This window comes from Diuraphis noxia, unplaced genomic scaffold (genome assembly GCF_037042655.1).
Source record: "Diuraphis noxia isolate RWA-SAM2 unplaced genomic scaffold, SU_Dnox_SAM2 contig0003, whole genome shotgun sequence".
In the NCBI taxonomy this organism is placed as follows: domain Eukaryota; kingdom Metazoa; phylum Arthropoda; class Insecta; order Hemiptera; family Aphididae; genus Diuraphis; species Diuraphis noxia.
This window is the reverse complement of record NW_028301713.1, coordinates 40,905,221-40,926,467: the sequence shown is the minus strand read 5'-3', so window position 1 is coordinate 40,926,467 and position 21,247 is coordinate 40,905,221. Positions and strand designations below refer to the sequence as shown.

The following is a 21,247-nucleotide window of genomic DNA, read 5'->3' as shown; positions in this document are numbered from 1 at the left end:
TCGAAATTATAGAATAATTTGAGCAAGCACCCAGTTCTTTTCTTCGCGCGATGACGTCATAAACGGGCGGCAATGTAAAATTAATTGCGACTTTTTTTGAGTTATTTATAGACCACTTAAATTTTCGATTTTTTTGAGAATTTTTTTTTTGAAGTGTCAGTAAAAAAATATTGGACCACCAAAAAAACTTGAAAATTTAATACACGGTTCCTTATGAGTTGTTCTTATTGTAGCTAAAAAAAAATTAAAAATCGTAAGTCACAATTTTTTTTTAATAAGCGTTTACAGTTGCAAGTAATTTTGAAGTTGAAAAATCATAACATTTTTTACGTTTACAACTAAGAATTGAAAATACAACACTAAGTTTTCTATAAGTTTTACTTCAAGTAGCTATAGAGAAAACTCGAAGCATCATTATAGGAAAAATTTTAAGTTCGTTTGAATTTTAAATTTTTACGAAATAGCGTAACGATAACGATTTATCCTCAAACGATTTTAAATATTTGTTATTATTCAAAAAGTATAAGTCGTAGATACTTGAAAATTTTATCGGTTATTTAGATTGGAGTTTTCTTTACATGATTTAAATTTCAAAATATTTTGACTTTTTTTGAGATATTTATAGATGACTGAAATTTTCAATTTGTCTGAAAATTTTTTTTTGAAGTATCGATATGAATTTTCAAGTATCTACGACTTTTAATTTTTGAAATATAACATATAATATTTAAATTCGTTTGACTCGTTTGAGGATAAATCGTTATCATTACGCGATTTCATAAAAATTTAAAACTCAAACGCTCAAAACATTTTTCCTATAATGACGCTTCAAATTTTCTCTATAGCTATTTGAAGCAAAACTTATGGAAAACTTGGTGTTAAATTTTATAACCCTAGATATAAATACAAACAATATTATGAATTTTGAACTACAAAATAATTTGCAAATATTCATGGTTTTGACGAATTTCTGTCAATATTTGAAATTCAAATGCTAATAAAAATTTAATTTGAATTTCCGGTTGACATTTTTTTTGAGATAAAGATTGACAAAATTGTAAGGAATCTTGTATTAAATTTTCAAATCTTAAATTTAAAAGGAAATTTTTTTATGAATTTCTAGGATAAAATAATTTACGAATTTTCGTGATTTTTATGTATTTAGTCAAAATTTGAACTGTAAATGCTTATTAAAAAAATGTGTGACTACTGACTATATTATATTTCTTTTATTTTTCAAATAATATTGTATAAATATTTTAGGAGCCTTGTATAAAATTTTCAAATCTTAGGTATAAAAAGAAAAACTTTTATGAATTTCGATCTAAGATAATTTGAACATTGCCGTAATTTTTATGTATTTAGTCAAAATTTGAACTTCAAATGCTAAAAAAAAAAATCATGCCTATGTATTTTTGTAATTTTTTAATCACTGTATGAATAACTTATGAGGAACTTTGTATTAAATTTTCAAGTATTTTGATAGGGCCAAAAAAATTTTATCAACACTTCAAAAACATTTTTTCAGAAAAATTGAAAATTTCAGTTGTCTATAAATACCTCAAAAAAAGTCAAAATATTTTAAAAATTAAATCATGTAAAGAAAATGCCAATCTAAATAACTGGTAAAATTTTCATGTATCTACGACTTATACTTTTTGAATAATAACAAATGTTTAAAATCGTTTGAGGATATATCGTTATCGTTACACTATTTCGAAAAAATTTAAAATTCAACGCACTTAAAATTTTTCCTATAACGACGCTTCGAGTTTTCTCTATAGCTATTTGAAGGAAAACTTAGTGTTATACTTTTTATCCTTAGTTGTAAACGTAAAAAATGTTATGATTTTTCAACTTCAAAATTACTTGCAACTGTAAACGCTTATTAAAAAAAAATTGTGACTTACGATTTTTAATTTTTTTTTAGCTACAATAAGAACAACTCATAAGGAACCGTGTATTAAATTTTCAAGTTTTTTTGGTGGTCCAATATTTTTTTACTGACACTTCAAAAAAAAAATTCTCAAAAAAATCGAAAATTTAAGTGGTCTATAAATAACTCAAAAAAAGTCGCAATTAATTTTACATTGCCGCCCGTTTATGACGTCATCGCGCGAAGAAAAGAACTGGGTGCTTGCTCAAATTATTCTATAATTTCGACCACGACGACGACGACGACGACATACGCGGGTCCCCTCCTCTCTGTGCCATTACTTTTGCCGCGAATGTACAGCGGCCGCCCCTATGGGGCCATATGGCCGATGCTTAGTACGTTAATGCGGCAAAAGTAATGGCACAGAGAGGAGGGGACCCGCGTATGTCGTCGTCGTCGTCGTCGTGGTCGAAATTATAGAATAATTTGAGCAAGCACCCAGTTCTTTTCTTCGCGCGATGACGTCATAAACGGGCGGCAATGTAAAATTAATTGCGACTTTTTTTGAGTTATTTATAGACCACTTAAATTTTCGATTTTTTTGAGAATTTTTTTTTTGAAGTGTCAGTAAAAAAATATTGGACCACCAAAAAAACTTGAAAATTTAATACACGGTTCCTTATGAGTTGTTCTTATTGTAGCTAAAAAAAAATTAAAAATCGTAAGTCACAATTTTTTTTTAATAAGCGTTTACAGTTGCAAGTAATTTTGAAGTTGAAAAATCATAACATTTTTTACGTTTACAACTAAGAATTGAAAATACAACACTAAGTTTTCTATAAGTTTTACTTCAAGTAGCTATAGAGAAAACTCGAAGCATCATTATAGGAAAAATTTTAAGTTCGTTTGAATTTTAAATTTTTACGAAATAGCGTAACGATAACGATTTATCCTCAAACGATTTTAAATATTTGTTATTATTCAAAAAGTATAAGTCGTAGATACTTGAAAATTTTATCGGTTATTTAGATTGGAGTTTTCTTTACATGATTTAAATTTCAAAATATTTTGACTTTTTTTGAGATATTTATAGATGACTGAAATTTTCAATTTGTCTGAAAATTTTTTTTTGAAGTATCGATATGAATTTTCAAGTATCTACGACTTTTAATTTTTGAAATATAACATATAATATTTAAATTCGTTTGACTCGTTTGAGGATAAATCGTTATCATTACGCGATTTCATAAAAATTTAAAACTCAAACGCTCAAAACATTTTTCCTATAATGACGCTTCAAATTTTCTCTATAGCTATTTGAAGCAAAACTTATGGAAAACTTGGTGTTAAATTTTATAACCCTAGATATAAATACAAACAATATTATGAATTTTGAACTACAAAATAATTTGCAAATATTCATGGTTTTGACGAATTTCTGTCAATATTTGAAATTCAAATGCTAATAAAAATTTAATTTGAATTTCCGGTTGACATTTTTTTTGAGATAAAGATTGACAAAATTGTAAGGAATCTTGTATTAAATTTTCAAATCTTAAATTTAAAAGGAAATTTTTTTATGAATTTCTAGGATAAAATAATTTACGAATTTTCGTGATTTTTATGTATTTAGTCAAAATTTGAACTGTAAATGCTTATTAAAAAAATGTGTGACTACTGACTATATTATATTTCTTTTATTTTTCAAATAATATTGTATAAATATTTTAGGAGCCTTGTATAAAATTTTCAAATCTTAGGTATAAAAAGAAAAACTTTTATGAATTTCGATCTAAGATAATTTGAACATTGCCGTAATTTTTATGTATTTAGTCAAAATTTGAACTTCAAATGCTAAAAAAAAAAATCATGCCTATGTATTTTTGTAATTTTTTAATCACTGTATGAATAACTTATGAGGAACTTTGTATTAAATTTTCAAGTATTTTGATAGGGCCAAAAAAATTTTATCAACACTTCAAAAACATTTTTTCAGAAAAATTGAAAATTTCAGTTGTCTATAAATACCTCAAAAAAAGTCAAAATATTTTAAAAATTAAATCATGTAAAGAAAATTCCAATCTAAATAACTGGTAAAATTTTCATGTATCTACGACTTATACTTTTTGAATAATAACAAATGTTTAAAATCGTTTGAGGATATATCGTTATCGTTACACTATTTCGAAAAAATTTAAAATTCAACGCACTTAAAATTTTTCCTATAACGACGCTTCGAGTTTTCTCTATAGCTATTTGAAGGAAAACTTAGTGTTATACTTTTTATCCTTAGTTGTAAACGTAAAAAATGTTATGATTTTTCAACTTCAAAATTACTTGCAACTGTAAACGCTTATTAAAAAAAAATTGTGACTTACGATTTTTAATTTTTTTTTAGCTACAATAAGAACAACTCATAAGGAACCGTGTATTAAATTTTCAAGTTTTTTTGGTGGTCCAATATTTTTTTACTGACACTTCAAAAAAAAAATTCTCAAAAAAATCGAAAATTTAAGTGGTCTATAAATAACTCAAAAAAAGTCGCAATTAATTTTACATTGCCGCCCGTTTATGACGTCATCGCGCGAAGAAAAGAACTGGGTGCTTGCTCAAATTATTCTATAATTTCGACCACGACGACGACGACGACGACATACGCGGGTCCCCTCCTCTCTGTGCCATTACTTTTGCCGCATTAACGTACTAAGCATCGGCCATATGGCCCCATAGGGGCGGCCGCTGTACATTCGCGGCAAAAGTAATGGCACAGAGAGGAGGGGACCCGCGTATGTCGTCGTCGTCGTCGTCGTGGTCGAAATTATAGAATAATTTGAGCAAGCACCCAGTTCTTTTCTTCGCGCGATGACGTCATAAACGGGCGGCAATGTAAAATTAATTGCGACTTTTTTTGAGTTATTTATAGACCACTTAAATTTTCGATTTTTTAATATTAATAATAAAATTAATTATTATTATAGTTTAAGTGCAAACATTAAATGATTTGCAGGTAGATATTTTTCAGGACAAATAAAAACAGATGATATGTAGGCTAATAAATGTTTATTTTACTAAAACTTAGTTAAATAATATTACAATAAAACAAATCAGTCAATACTTAATTCTACATAGTGAATACTTAACAATCAGAATATATGATACAAATCAACAAATCAGGCTAGCATTTACAAAATAATAAATAAACAATAAAATTACATAATTAATAAAGGAATTAGTCGACTTCTTCGATGGTAGGTCCTCCGGGACGGGATCCAGGGAAACCATTGGCGCCGGAACAAGGCGCATCGCCGCCGCCGGCTTGTCCTGATGCACCGTGTATCTTCATCATTAGCGCCGAACAGCTCTTTTGGATATCCTTTAGTTTGTACTCGTACTCTTCTTTCTCTGCCAATTGATTGTTGTCCAACCATTGTACGACAGCGTCGCATTCTTGCTTGCAGGTATTCTTCTCGGCCTCTGTCAGCTTGTCACCTACCTCGTCCAATGCTTGCTTAACACCATACACGTAGCTCTCCAACTGGTTCTTGGCCGCAATCTTAAGTTTTTGCCGTTCGTCCTCTTCTTTGTACCGTTCGGCCTCGCTGAGCATACGATCGATTTCGGACTGAGACAGGCGGCCCTTGTCGTTCTTGATGACGATATTCTTGGAACGCCCAGAGCTGTTGTCTTTGGCCGACACGTTCAAAATACCGTTGGCATCTATATCGAAAGTTACCTCAATCTTGGGTGTACCTCTTGGCGCCGGAGGTATACCAGTCAGGTCGAAAGTTCCCAACAGATTGTTGTCCTTGGTCATGGCCCTTTCTCCTTCGAACACCTGGATGGTGACAGCCGGTTGGTTGTCCGCGTACGTAGTGAACGTTTGGGTTTGTTTACACGGAATGGTAGAATTGCGGTCGACGATTTTTGTCATCACACCACCAGCCGTCTCAATGCCCAGCGACAGGGGAGTGACGTCCACGAGCAATACGTCTTGAATCGCAGAACTCGTGTCACCGCTGAGAATGGCCGCCTGTACTGCGGCACCGTACGCTACTGCCTCGTCGGGGTTAATGGACAGGTTGAGAGGTTTGCCGCAGAAATAGTTTTGCAAGAGACTTTGGATCTTCGGGATCCTCGTCGAACCACCCACGAGCACTATGTCGTGTATGTCTCCTTTGTCCAACTTGGCGTCCGCCAATGCCTTCTCTACCGGCTGCAGGGTCGATCTGAACAGATCTGCGCATAGCTCTTCGAAGCGGGCACGAGACACTCGCGTGTAGAAATCGACGCCTTCCATCAGAGCATCGATTTCTATGGTGGCCTCCGAACTGGACGACAGAGTCCTCTTGGCACGTTCTGCGGCCGTCCTCAACCGTCTCAGCGCTCTCGGATTTTTGAGCACGTCCTTCTTAAATTTCCTTTTGAATTCTTCGGCCAAATGAGACACCAGTCGACTGTCGAAGTCTTCGCCGCCCAAGTGCGTGTCGCCCGCCGTTGACTTTACTTCGAATATCGAACCCTCGTCGATCTGCAGAACGGACACATCGAACGTGCCACCACCCAGGTCGAATATCAACACGTTCCTCTCACCTTTCAGATTCTTGTCCAGACCATAAGCCAATGCCGCAGCCGTCGGTTCGTTGATTATTCGCATCACGTTCAGTCCAGCTATGGCTCCCGCGTCCTTGGTCGCTTGTCTCTGCGAATCGTTGAAATACGCTGGCACAGTGATCACGGCGTCCGTCACGGCACTGCCCAAGTACGCTTCAGCGATCTCTTTCATTTTCGTAAGCACCATCGAACTGATTTCTTCCGGCGCGAATACCTTCCGTTCACCTTTGAATTCCACTTGAATCTTGGGCTTACCGAAATCGTTCACCACTTTGAACGGCCAGTGTTCGATGTCTGCTTGCGTCTTGTCGTCGTCAAACCGACGGCCGATCAACCGTTTGGCGTCGAACACCGTATTCACGGGGTTCATCGCCACCTGGTTCTTGGCCGCGTCGCCGATCAACCGTTCGGTGTCGGTGAATGCCACATAACTCGGCGTGGTCCTGTTTCCTTGATCGTTGGCGACGACCTCAACTTTTCCATGTTGCCAGATACCCACACAAGAATAGGTGGTACCCAGGTCGATACCAATCGCTGTTCTTCCAGCCATTACGCCAATATAGTTGTCAAACTTTTGTCACACGCACAATTAATATACGATAAGGAACTACGAGAATCAAACTTGTATAATATTGAAAGCACTGTAGGTACCGCTGTGGGTAGATAGTACCGCAGTATTCGATTACGGTAAAAAATAAATAAATATTTTATTTTAAAATCGCACTAGTAATAATAACACCCAGTTTCGCACAAGAAAGTGTAAGATCGTTATACTTTGCTTAACGAATCGCACAGTTACCGCTCCAAATTCAAACTGACGAAGGGCGGCACGCCTTCAGCGTTTATATAACCGAACAAACGTTCGAGAAGGTTCGAGGAATTTCGTGAGCCCACTCGTGACCGCCGCACCGTCACCCCATTGTACCGCTGTCCGCTACCACGGTAAAGAACATGTAGTTAAATTTTGAATATAATAGAACTATGGCGTCAAACAACTTTCTAGAATTTTCTCCATATTTCTCGTTGATTGTTATTTTCATAGTGTTTGTTTACCATCAAACGTATCCATAGAATTGTTTTTATTTTGTATTAGTAGTATATATTTGTATGTTCTGAGCACCTTTTTTACAGGGAGATTTCTTTAGTTCAAGCGGACATTTCTACATACGTCTACCGTGTAACACAAATTCTCAAAAACCCTAATGTATGTTCTGAGCACCTTTTTTACAAAGAGATTTCTACACACGTTCACTGTGTAACACAAAATCTCAACAAGCATAACATATTATAAAACTGAGTACCTATATCGTCTGTTACACAAAAATAATGAAAATTTTTTTTTAGATTTTGAAAAATCTAAATTCAAATTATCATACGGATATGCAATAGAATTTAGAAATACTTCAACGTTCGTTAGATTATACAATGATCGAATGTACTACAATCTTTTGTTAACGAATTTTTACGATGTTTTTGTAATCCAATTATAATAGATAGTGGTTTTAAAAGTAACATTCTGACTACTAAAAGTAACAATTTACAATTAATTTATTACTTACACATGTTGGCTACACTGAGCTGTAATTCTTTAGTGTCAAAATTAATTTTCTTTACATTTTAGTAACTAATTAACTATCGTTAAACCAAGTTGTGTTTTATGTTTATTTTCGTATCTCTAAAGAATATATTTTTTATAGTAATACGTTTTGATTTTCAATGTCATTTAAAAACATGAACTTACAAAAAACTAGCAATGACATTTCTTCATTAGTTTCTTTAGTACCAAGCAAATCATTCCCAGCATATCCGGAATACATTACATTTACATCCAGATTAAAAACGTATGATATATTACCATAAAATATACCTCAAAATAAATATTTATTGGCTGATTGTGTTTTCATATTCAGAGGAGTAAAAGATGTTGTAAAATGTTTTTCCTGTGGACTTGTCTTACACGATTGGAAAAAAGATGATATACCATGGATTGAACACTCGAGACATAATCCGGAATGTATATAATATTATGTATTATTATCAAAAGGAAATCACTTTGTGTTAATGTGAAACAGTCTTCAATTATATTACATTCTAATGAAAATTATATTACTTTATCACATATCGATTTACACCGTTTGAAACAATTTCAACACTGTGTTGATTTATATATTATTGAAAAACAAAAAAAATTGTCAAGTCATCAAAAGACTTTTGACACAGCATATTCACTAATCATGGCAGATGTAAACGGGTTACCTTCTTCTTGTCGTCGGAATGAATTTACAAACCAATATATTCAGAATTATGACTTAAGTTATAGTAATTTGGAGTCTAACGATATTTCTTTTATGTATGAATTATTACAGTAGGTATCATTATAACTCATTATCAGATATGATATTGCAAGACTTAGTAGTCTATTTTTTTTTCAATCAGCTGTTAACCAGTAATTTATATTATTATTTTTTTTTATTTTACGTTTCATGATACTAACTCATGTACCTACACTACTTTTTACTACATTTTAAAATAAATATACAATCATTTATTTTTTTTTTTTTTTTACATACATAAATAAAATACTATGCATAAATATATAATTTATTTTTACAATAAAATAATAACAGATATTTAATTGATATATAATGTGAGTGATGTATAAATATGTTTCATAACACAAGTATATTTAAACTGAAAAATTTTTATTTTGCATAGTACCTATTATATATTCAAATTTTTTTCTACCGTCATTAATAAATACATTATTATGTCTTTGATAATTTATATCTTACTATCTTCCTCTTTGGATCAGACATAAAGCGTGTGAATATTGTTTGTACAACCTCTGATAAATTATTCCTAAGTTCTTGATCTTTTGCTTGGTCGGTTATCGTTACTTTAAAACTACATTCAGCTTCATTCCATCTATAAAAAAATATATATTTTTTTTTTTTAATCTAACTGTAATATGATTATTAAAAAAACATATATTACATTTATTACAAGTATATTCTGGGGTAAGCGGATAGCTGGACGAAGTGAATAATCTTATTACATTTTTGAATATTGGTGATTAAATAATCGCCTTATTTGAGACCAATAATAATAGTAATAGTAGTGGGCAGCGCCTGCAATAAAAAGAATACTGTAGCACGCCTCCTTGATAGTAGGTATATAGTAATAGTATATTATATCACTACTCATATGAATAATTATTTTAATGTACCATGCAGAAATATTGTTATTCGCGTAAAATTAATATAAAACATAACGTTGATATAAAACATATGCAAAGCAACATCCAGGGCGTTGCAGCGCCTGCTGCACGACTGCAAGATAGTCTTTCCGTAGTAATGCTAAAAGTGTAGCAGGGATAAATGGCCACCAACCGAGAGTAATTATGTCACATCATATCATTCGCTTCGCACTGCTCAGCACATAGACACACGGAAAAAAGTTTTTTTTTAATATTTCAACTTCTCAAAGAACATTGCAAGTATATATCATTAAACATACAACATAAAATAGTTATAAATCTAATTTAATTTTTTTTACTTAGCTAAAAAAAACATCAACAGTTTTATCGCTGCAAGCATTGTATTGAACAACGGTCCCACTAACTTATAATATATCAACACAAACACACACGGAAAAAGTTCAATTTTTTTTCGAATATTTCAACTTCACAAAATAACAATGTAAGTATATATCGTTAGTATAGATATTATTTTTATAAAAAAAATAATAATATAGGTAGGTAGGTGTACGTTACATATAGAACCATTCAAACGAATACATCGACATTATTATTGTATACGTGTACAATATTCAATTAAAAATTGTTTTTAAAAATATAAATTACAGTATGCCTTCAATCGTTTCAAACAATACACGGAATAGAAAAATCAACAATGTTCTAGAATCTTTAGAATATCATCGTTCTAACCCAGAAATCACCTTTACATTTGTAGGAGATTATTACCCATTTATGGTAAAGGATCATGTATTAAATATTTTAACCGATCCACTTCGAAATTATACATTAGTTGAACTGTGTAGGAACCCAAAAGTGGTGTAGCAGTGCATGTTATCATGATGAAAGATCTTTTGGTTTTCGAACTTACAATCCTATATACCAGTTTGTTCGATTTAATGATATAGAAGCGTTTAAAGATTATTTTTATTATACACGATGTATATTATGTAATCGGTTTTTAACAAAAGGAGTTCATTTAGATATAATATAATAGGGTTATATGAATATGGTTTTAATTAAAGAAAAAAACAATAATAAATGTTATTTTAAAACTGTGTATAATTGATTATCGTTAAAGAATCGTAGAAAATAAATGAAGAATGTTGGACGCAAACATAGATACAAGCACATATTAGCACATCTTATTAATTCTATATTCATGTTTAACATTAATTGTATATTTCACATCACAGAATTCAATGTAAGTTTTAATAGTTGTCAATACATTTTCTTTTTTTACGAAATATAATACATTATTAGTAATTAAAATATAATATCTAATAAGAATTAAATTAATAATTTTCGTATGTAGGTACAAAGCGTATAATAATAATAATAATAATAATAATAACCTTAAAAGCGTTTAAATATAATAGGGTTAGATGAATATGGTTTTGATTAAGAAAAAAATTATTAATAATAATAGTAATATAATAAATGTTATTTTAAACTGTGTATAATGATTGTTTATCGTTAAAAGAATCGTAGCGATTTTAATATTAACTATTATTCTTCGACAGCGTGTTTACAATATTATATTAAATAACAATATAATTAATGTTTTAAAGTGTATACATCTTAGGAAATTGTTTTATTGTTAGTTAAAATTTTAACGATGAGATATATTTCTCATCATATCTAAAACAAAAAATGCTGAATATGTTTCGGGTACAGGTACGGCGTTAATACTAGCAGGGAATGGGTTACTTTCTAAATGAACTCCTTTTGTTAAAAACCGATTACATAATATACATCGTGTATAATAAAAATAATCTTTAAACGCTTCTATATCATTTAATCGAACAAACTGATATATAGGATTGTAAGTTCGAAAACCAAAAGATCTTTCATCATGATAACATGCACTGCTACACCACTTTTGGGTTCCTACACAGTTCAACTAATGTATAATTTCGAAGTGGATCGGTTAAAATATTTAATACATGATCCTTTACCATAAATGGGTAATAATCTCCTACAAATGTAAAGGTGATTTCTGGGTTAGAACGATGATATTCTAAAGATTCTAGAACATTGTTGATTTTTCTATTCCGTGTATTGTTTGAAACGATTGAAGGCATACTGTAATTTATATTTTTAAAAACAATTTTTAATTGAATATTGTACACGTATACAATAATAATGTCGATGTATTCGTTTGAATGGTTCTATATGTAACGTACACCTACCTACCTATATTATTATTTTTTTTATAAAAATAATATCTATACTAACGATATATACTTACATTGTTATTTTGTGAAGTTGAAATATTCGAAAAAAAATTGAACTTTTTCCGTGTGTGTTTGTGTTGATATATTATAAGTTAGTGGGACCGTTGTTCAATACAATGCTTGCAGCGATAAAACTGTTGATGTTTTTTTTAGCTAAGTAAAAAAAATTAAATTAGATTTATAACTATTTTATGTTGTATGTTTAATGATATATACTTGCAATGTTCTTTGAGAAGTTGAAATATTAAAAAAAAACTTTTTTCCGTGTGTCTATGTGCTGAGCAGTGCGAAGCGAATGATATGATGTGACATAATTACTCTCGGTTGGTGGCCATTTATCCCTGCTACACTTTTAGCATTACTACGGAAAGACTATCTTGCAGTCGTGCAGCAGGCGCTGCAACGCCCTGGATGTTGCTTTGCATATGTTTTATATCAACGTTATGTTTTATATTAATTTTACGCGAATAACAATATTTCTGCATGGTACATTAAAATAATTATTCATATGAGTAGTGATATAATATACTATTACTATATACCTACTATCAAGGAGGCGTGCTACAGTATTCTTTTTATTGCAGGCGCTGCCCACTACTATTACTATTATTATTGGTCTCAAATAAGGCGATTATTTAATCACCAATATTCAAAAATGTAATAAGATTATTCACTTCGTCCAGCTATCCGCTTACCCCAGAATATACTTGTAATAAATGTAATATATGTTTTTTTAATAATCATATTACAGTTAGATTAAAAAAAAAAAATATATATTTTTTTATAGATGGAATGAAGCTGAATGTAGTTTTAAAGTAACGATAACCGACCAAGCAAAAGATCAAGAACTTAGGAATAATTTATCAGAGGTTGTACAAACAATATTCACACGCTTTATGTCTGATCCAAAGAGGAAGATAGTAAGATATAAATTATCAAAGACATAATAATGTATTTATTAATGACGGTAGAAAAAAATTTGAATATATAATAGGTACTATGCAAAATAAAAATTTTTCAGTTTAAATATACTTGTGTTATGAAACATATTTATACATCACTCACATTATATATCAATTAAATATCTGCTATTATTTTATTGTAAAAATAAATTATATATTTATGCATAGTATTTTATTTATGTATGTAAAAAAAAAAAAAAAATAAATGATTGTATATTTATTTTAAAATGTAGTAAAAAGTAGTGTAGGTACATGAGTTAGTATCATGAAACGTAAAATAAAAAAAAATAATAATATAAATTACTGGTTAACAGCTGATTGAAAAAAAAATAGACTACTAAGTCTTGCAATATCATATCTGATAATGAGTTATAATGATACCTACTGTAATAATTCATACATAAAAGAAATATCGTTAGACTCCAAATTACTATAACTTAAGTCATAATTCTGAATATATTGGTTTGTAAATTCATTCCGACGACAAGAAGAAGGTAACCCGTTTACATCTGCCATGATTAGTGAATATGCTGTGTCAAAAGTCTTTTGATGACTTGACAATTTTTTTTGTTTTTCAATAATATATAAATCAACACAGTGTTGAAATTGTTTCAAACGGTGTAAATCGATATGTGATAAAGTAATATAATTTTCATTAGAATGTAATATAATTGAAGACTGTTTCACATTAACACAAAGTGATTTCCTTTTGATAATAATACATAATATTATATACATTCCGGATTATGTCTCGAGTGTTCAATCCATGGTATATCATCTTTTTTCCAATCGTGTAAGACAAGTCCACAGGAAAAACATTTTACAACATCTTTTACTCCTCTGAATATGAAAACACAATCAGCCAATAAATATTTATTTTGAGGTATATTTTATGGTAATATATCATACGTTTTTAATCTGGATGTAAATGTAATGTATTCCGGATATGCTGGGAATGATTTGCTTGGTACTAAAGAAACTAATGAAGAAATGTCATTGCTAGTTTTTTGTAAGTTCATGTTTTTAAATGACATTGAAAATCAAAACGTATTACTATAAAAAATATATTCTTTAGAGATACGAAAATAAACATAAAACACAACTTGGTTTAACGATAGTTAATTAGTTACTAAAATGTAAAGAAAATTAATTTTGACACTAAAGAATTACAGCTCAGTGTAGCCAACATGTGTAAGTAATAAATTAATTGTAAATTGTTACTTTTAGTAGTCAGAATGTTACTTTTAAAACCACTATCTATTATAATTGGATTACAAAAACATCGTAAAAATTCGTTAACAAAAGATTGTAGTACATTCGATCATTGTATAATCTAACGAACGTTGAAGTATTTCTAAATTCTATTGCATATCCGTATGATAATTTGAATTTAGATTTTTCAAAATCTAAAAAAAAATTTTCATTATTTTTGTGTAACAGACGATATAGGTACACAGTTTTATAATATGTTATGCTTGTTGAGATTTTGTGTTACACAGTGAACGTGTGTAGAAATCTCTTTGTAAAAAAGGTGCTCAGAACATACATTAGGGTTTTTGAGAATTTGTGTTACACGGTAGACGTATGTAGAAATGTCCGCTTGAACTAAAGAAATCTCCCTGTAAAAAAGGTGCTCAGAACCTACAAATACATAGTACTTGTATTTTTGTTGATTGTGTAATTTATAGGTAAGTAAAAAACATATTATATATTATAGGAATAATTAAAAGCATTCGGTTTTTTGATGCCCAACGGGCCAACATAATATTATAAATATTAATTTATAAATATCTAATATACCTAATAGAACCGTTGACCGTTGTGCTGATATTTATGCCCAAAGCAAAATAGTATGGTGACTTATTAAGTCCGGAGAAGTCATTCAGTGTGAAGAATAAAAATAAATAATAATCATTGAGAATTAAAAGCAAAAAAATGGAAAGAATAATATTGTAATAATTAGGATTAAATATATTTTATCCAATTCATTGAATCTAATTAATATTTTAAATTTAATAATAAAGTAGGTTACAGGTAGTTGGTAGTTCGAATTAATATAAATACGAAGAAATAAATCCAAATATCACATACTAATTTAAATAGAATTAAACAAATAAAATAAATTGTTGAAAATAAAAAAGTAATACAAATTTTAATTTAAGTTACAGATATACTTTTTATATTTCTTAATTTAGTGTAAATTAAATTAAATTAAATGAATAGGTATGGTAAAACGTAATACAGTTAAATGAATAAAGAAAATCAAATTTTTGTGCCTCTGAAAGTATGACTTTTATATATAATTTGGAATATACGCTGCTTCTTCTTTTTATTCCAGTAATGCGTACACCAACGGAAATCCAATAACTTGATTAGTTCCATTATAGTTGTCCGTGTGGTCAGATATTCTTACAGAGGCTAAAGCGTTTTATGCACGCAAATTAAAAACAGTATGCACCTCGATTTTATTATGGTCGGATAGGTGTATCACGTCGAATCGACATTAGACAACAGAAAAATGCGACGAACAGTACGGCATGCAAGCATTAAAACGTGTAAAATAAATGTGTAGTTTTATTGTAATTAACAACACGGAAAAGTTTTGCTGTCAATACGTTTCGCTATACCACTCCTACCAGCTGGCGCAGAAGCTTCAATGAGCGGCCCTGTTAACCCTCTGAAGTCGACAAGTCGTCACGCGTAATTACACCGATGGTTAGGTTGCCGTCGACCCATTGCAGTTGCCTAACGTCTATTTCTCTTTTTTCGACGGTTAAACTGAACGCTGCAACCTGCAGTGTCACGTTCGTCTTGGGTTCACCGTCCGTGCGTGCCGTCGTGAAAACCTCGTTTGATCACGACACTTGTTTTTTTTTTTTTATTGTTGCTGTGATCATATGGCATTCACGACTTATAAGTTATCGAGTTTTTGTTTTTCGTCTCTGCCGCAGTTGAGCAGAACGCAGCTTCACTTTCAATCGCCACCCAAAGTGTTGCAACAATACCTGCGAAACGGTTGCTCGGATTTTAATACGCACACCGGTGTCCGGTATGATCCCACGACCTGAGGTACCTATATAACTTTTACTTCAATTACTGAGATGGCTTGAGCTAGCATATGACACCGAATAGCTAACTGCTAATCTTTATACTTCTTCGTGTGTCTCCGTTTCCAATTTTTTATGAAACGAATAGGTATAGGCACACGGGGCCACTGCAGGGGAAGGATCTCGAACTCGGAACAGTTTTGCGTCAACTCGTTTCGCTATAGGACTCCTCCAAAGTGCAGCGCGTCGGTCGCAAAAGCTTCATTGCGGGCTGCTCCATGTTCGTCCTCTAACGTTCCACGCCAGCACAGTTCATTAACCGTGATAGTCTTACCCTTACCTTCGACTGTATAGTACTCAGTGCTAACGCGCGCCAGCCCAGTTGTCTAACGCAGCGTTTCTTAAACTGATGTGTTCCGTGGAACCCTGGGGTTCCGCGTAGATCACTTCAGGGTTCCACGAATTTTTAAAAAATGTTCGAGAAAATTACTTTTAAACATCCATTATGAAAAAAAAAAAACTTGTATATTAAATAATAATGTAGGTATAAACCAGTTGAAATAATCTATCAGCTAACTCTATATTCAATAATCTATACTTCTACTTAATATTATAATTTATTTGCAAATAATTCTAAAAAAAGCTAAAAAAAAGTAGGGGTTCCACGATAAAAGATTACGTCAAAAAGGGTAACACGGATAAAAAAGTTTAAGAATGCTGGTCTAGCGTAAAGCCGTGCCCCAGCTGATTTGAATGCTCGCGAGGAAAAACAAAAAAGTTTGTATTAGTGTTACGCCTTAGCTGGTAGCTACTGCTGCCTATTTTTTCGTTAGTACGTTACGAAAATAACGTTACTTTACATTACTAGTACGTTACACACATGCGGCAAAATATATAAATAGCTATTTTTTATTTTTTCCCTCACGCGTGCAAATCAGCTATACAAGATGATATCAGCTTAATATAAATGAACTTAAGTATGTTTATAACATTTAATTAAAAGTTGTCTAAACAAATTATCTCAGTTACCAAAATATCTTATTAATTATTATCAATGATTATAAATTTATAAATAAGTTTTTTCACCAATTCACCGACAAGATTGATAAAAATTAAAAATTGGCACTTGAAAAACGTAGAAAATTGTTGGAACTACTAATTACTATTACACAGGATTAAAAATTATATGTATAACTATTAATTTAGTAAAATAAATATAATAATAATAATAATATAGTAATTATAGTATTATACAATGGTTCTGTAGCATACCTTAATTCTCCAGATGGATCAATGTCATCACGTTTAGAATGCTTATTAAAATAATTGTGCCGAATTTGTCTTTAATATTTTTGAACTGCTATTAAAACAACTTTAAGAAACCTTGACTAAAATTTTTTAGTTTTTTTCCTAAGTAAAAACAATATTCGAAAAAATTTTCATAGCTATAGAAAGTGTATCATGTATGTGAAAAGTGTTAATATAAATATTTTGTGAAAAATGTATGTGTCTACAATTATTAGTTACATAAAAAAAAAAAAAATCGATATTCTTAAAATTCGATATTACGCGAGAGTTCCAATTTTTTTTCATTTTTTTTGACGCTTTAAAAAACACAAAAACTAAATGGTAATTTCAAATTCCCGAATACACCAATTAGATTCACACATCAATGTAAATACAATACATTCATCATCTATACTCAGAATTTAAAAACCAGTATTGAAGTAAAATAATGTTGGCTGTTCAGTTGATTTAATTCCACAGTCAAAATTTGGACTGATGATGGCCACCATTTTTCAGCTACTGGTCTTCAAACTTTTTCATCCCGCGGCTGCTTTGGGTTTTCACAATTTTTTGACGGCTACCAAATTATTATGAAAAAATTGAAACAATACACGCGGATATAATATGGCCAATATGTTATATGAGTGATAATAACAGTGACCTTTAGTACTAGAAATGGTTGTAGTCGTTACGCGTCGTAAGGTGTGTAGTTTTCATTTTCACAATGATTGCAAATAATATTTTTAATAATTATGCAATATTATATTATACCTATAACCTATATAGGTATGATGTTGGTTTCTAGTTTTTTGACGCGGCTCCTTTTGAAAACTCTCTTGACGTCCTTGGGAACCGCGACAAACAGTTTGAATACTTCTGGTCTAGGACAATAGTTGAATAGTATGGACAGTTCTTTTTTTAGCATAAGTTTTTAAAAAACAAATGATGGACATGACGTAGTATCTTTTTAAATATATGTTTTATATTATATACGAGTAAGATAATGGTGTTCAGTTATTGATGTCTTGAGAGTTAAAAATGTCTTAAAAAAATACTTTAACATCAAAAAATGCACTAAAAAAATGCCCTAAAAAACTTTAAAAATGGGTTTATATTCAATAAAAAACAAAATTTTGTAATTAAAACTTATAAAAAAACACACTATCATGAAAAATCTAATAAAAAATATTTAAATACAATACAACCTTAATTAATTAACTTTAGATAAATAGTTCATCGTATCTTATCTCTTATCTTTACCTTAATGTGGGTAATAATCTGTTGTAACTTGCATGTATATATTTTGTGTCTACACGTGTCAACAATAATTTCGTAATTTCGTAACATAATACACGTGTCAACAATAATTTCGTAACATACCTAATACATATTTAGGTATTTTAATATTTTTTTAGAATGAATGTGGAAAAAATGACTTAAAAACCACAAAATGCATAAACAATTTCAAAAAATGCTCTAAAAATGCATTCAACTCTTAAAAATGCAAAATAAAAGTTACATTTTTTAATTCTTTGATGTATGAAATGAACTTTTTGCTTGGAAACCAATGTTTTCGGACATTCAGAAAAAAATGCAATTTGCATTCAAATCCGTTCCCTAGTTATGACTATAATTGCATAGTTCTCAGCATGCAGCACCACAGACTGTGTTAATCTATTAAATCCTCGCTATATAGGCAACTGTCAATTATTAAAATGTCGATCACTAATTGTTGGACACACATCCTAGTTTAAAATAACTGGTAACGTCAATAACATCGATTTCAATCAGGGCCGTCCCTACAATTTGCGAGGCCCGGGACAAAACTCTTTTAGCGGGGCCAGCAAAAAAAAAAAATTCATATTCTCATTTACATTTTTGCGGGCACCCTTATTCAGTATGTTAAGTATTTTTACCTATTACCTTTACCAGTACCTCACATAACCATTTTGCACCAAAGCACCAAACACAAGTATATATTATTATCTATGATTAAATTGCTGTATATTTTTATAATAGATTGATAACATTATTTATTATAGGTAACGACCCTTGTAACGACAGAAATAACATTAATTAAAAATTAACTTTTCTTGATTTGAGATCAGCGATCAGCAAATGTGCAAATAACATCATCCAAGTCCAATCCATCTACTATTTCACGTTCTATAGATATTATTGCTAAATTTTTAGTTTTCTCTTGACTTAGTGTTCTTAGGTACCTAATTTTTTACCAACTTTAATTTTGAAAACGATCTTTCAGCTGTTGCTGTTGTAACTGGTAATGTGAGCACAATCCTTATTGCTATAGCAACATTAGGATAAACATCACTAACACTGTTGCAAAGGATTTTTTGTAAGACTCTTAAAGGTGAGGTACCTTTATCAATTATTTCTGAAAGAAGGCAAAGTTCATCATACAATTCCACTCCAATAATGTCCGTGTTTCCCCTATTTGTAACATACCTAATCATGGCAACTTTTTAACAATATATTTGAATCAGCCGTCGATAGATTACCAATATCAAACAGAAATCCAAAATAATTGTTAAAATGATCTACTTGGGTGAATCGTTGATTTATAGATACGATTCCTTGATCTAAAATTGGTAAAAAAAAGCATTGACAAAACATTCTTCTTCATTTGTTGAGCATAATACAGGAGAGCTTTCATAACTAAACATTCGTTTCTTTAAACTTCTTCTTTTAGATTTAAACTCTGGTGTTATATCAATTTGTTTGCAAATATGAATAGCTTCTTCTTTTGCTTCATTAAATCCATTTTCACGATACTTAAACTGTTTCAGGCCTTTCAAATTGTTTACAGCAAAGTCAATTGAAATTTTTACATTTTGCAGAGTTTTGCTTACTTTATTAATATTATTTAATTTTTTTGTTTTTGATTTAATTTAATTAATAAAATTTCAAATTAAATAATATGTAATATATTATGTAAATTGTTGTACTTAATAAAGAAAACTTGGGATTTTTCATGTGTGTGAGCGCGTGTAGGAGAAGTCCAAAGCGAGGGGCCCGGGGCGTGGGCCCCGCTCGCCCTTGCACAGGTACGGACCTGATTTCAATGACATGGTACAATTTTTCTCAAAAATAAAAATTTACAAAAACAAGTCTTTAACCTTGCATGACATATAAAATCATCCCTTAATGTCAAAACTTAATTATTATGTACAAGGCATTTAAAAAATAAATTTTTAATAACAATAAATGATGATTATATAATACTTAAATAAAAACATGGATAAATAAGACAAATATAATTCATAATATAATATAAATACATAACATAAAAACATACTTATTACAACTTTTTTTAAATAAATTCAATTATTAAATGAATAAATTATTTTATTTATTGTATACATAAATATATGATGTTATTAAGTAAAATTAAAGATGATAAAACATTAACACAATATAAATAACTACAATGAATAATATAAAAATGATAATACAAGTAAAATGGAAACAAAGTATTCCACTAATAAAAAAAATAGTCTAATTGATATTTTTTTTAGATACTTATTTGTTTTGATATTTAATTATTGTTTCGTATCTTTTATAGATAAAATTTAATACTGGAATTTATAGAATAACTAGTTAAAATATACTATTATGTAGTGAACTATGAACAATTATTTTTAGATATTTCTTTATCTCTGTAATTAAATATGTAATTTAAATGCTTAGTCTATTTATCACACGTAATAACAAATATTTTCTCTTTCAAAATATTATTATTTTTATTCATAACTAATTAAACTTGAAACAAACAAACAAACTAAACATAATTTTGCTAACTTTTACAATAAATAATAACAATAATGGGTATTTTATTTTTATGGCAAAAAATAATTGAACATTTAAATAAAAGAAAACAAAGTGTTTAGTATTAATAGTGTTATAAAATATCTAGTTTTAAATAGTCATGAAGTATATTAAAACCTAAAATGGTT

General features: G+C 30.1%; 2 protein-coding genes, 2 long non-coding RNA genes and 1 pseudogene across 6 annotated transcripts; 2 read left to right on the top strand and 3 right to left on the bottom strand.

The window, feature by feature from the left end:
* Positions 1-4,921: 4,921 nt before the first annotated feature.
* Positions 4,922-7,509, bottom strand: LOC149057365 (heat shock protein 70 A1 pseudogene; annotated as a pseudogene).
* Positions 7,510-8,170: 661 nt separating this feature from the next.
* Positions 8,171-9,054, top strand: LOC149057364 (E3 ubiquitin-protein ligase XIAP-like). The gene is made up of 2 exons (XM_089222416.1): positions 8,171-8,328; positions 8,398-9,054. Exons 1-2 carry the CDS (start codon positions 8,204-8,206, stop codon positions 8,507-8,509), a joined length of 237 nt encoding a protein of 78 aa, XP_089078542.1. The 5' UTR covers positions 8,171-8,203; the 3' UTR covers positions 8,510-9,054.
* Positions 9,010-12,301, bottom strand: LOC149057363 (uncharacterized). 2 transcript variants are annotated; one of them, XR_016190784.1, is made up of 4 exons: positions 12,194-12,301; positions 9,714-12,130; positions 9,482-9,615; positions 9,010-9,412 (listed from the first exon to the last, which is right to left on the bottom strand). It is a non-coding gene; the product is annotated as an uncharacterized LOC149057363 (long non-coding RNA). The 2 variants fall into 2 exon arrangements; XR_016190785.1 differs by having other exon boundaries at positions 9,714-9,914; positions 12,194-12,261.
* LOC149057362 (uncharacterized) lies at positions 9,876-13,104 on the top strand. Of its 2 annotated transcripts, none has more exons than XR_016190782.1 (4): positions 9,876-9,983; positions 10,047-12,463; positions 12,562-12,695; positions 12,765-13,104. It is a non-coding gene; the product is annotated as an uncharacterized LOC149057362 (long non-coding RNA). The 2 variants fall into 2 exon arrangements; XR_016190783.1 differs by having other exon boundaries at positions 9,916-9,983; positions 12,263-12,463.
* On the bottom strand, positions 13,088-13,987 carry LOC149057361 (E3 ubiquitin-protein ligase XIAP-like). The gene is made up of 2 exons (XM_089222415.1): positions 13,849-13,987; positions 13,088-13,779 (listed from the first exon to the last, which is right to left on the bottom strand). The coding sequence occupies exons 1-2, from the start codon at positions 13,971-13,973 to the stop codon at positions 13,668-13,670; spliced, it is 237 nt and encodes a 78-aa protein (XP_089078541.1). The 5' UTR covers positions 13,974-13,987; the 3' UTR covers positions 13,088-13,667.
* Positions 13,988-21,247: the final 7,260 nt, after the last annotated feature.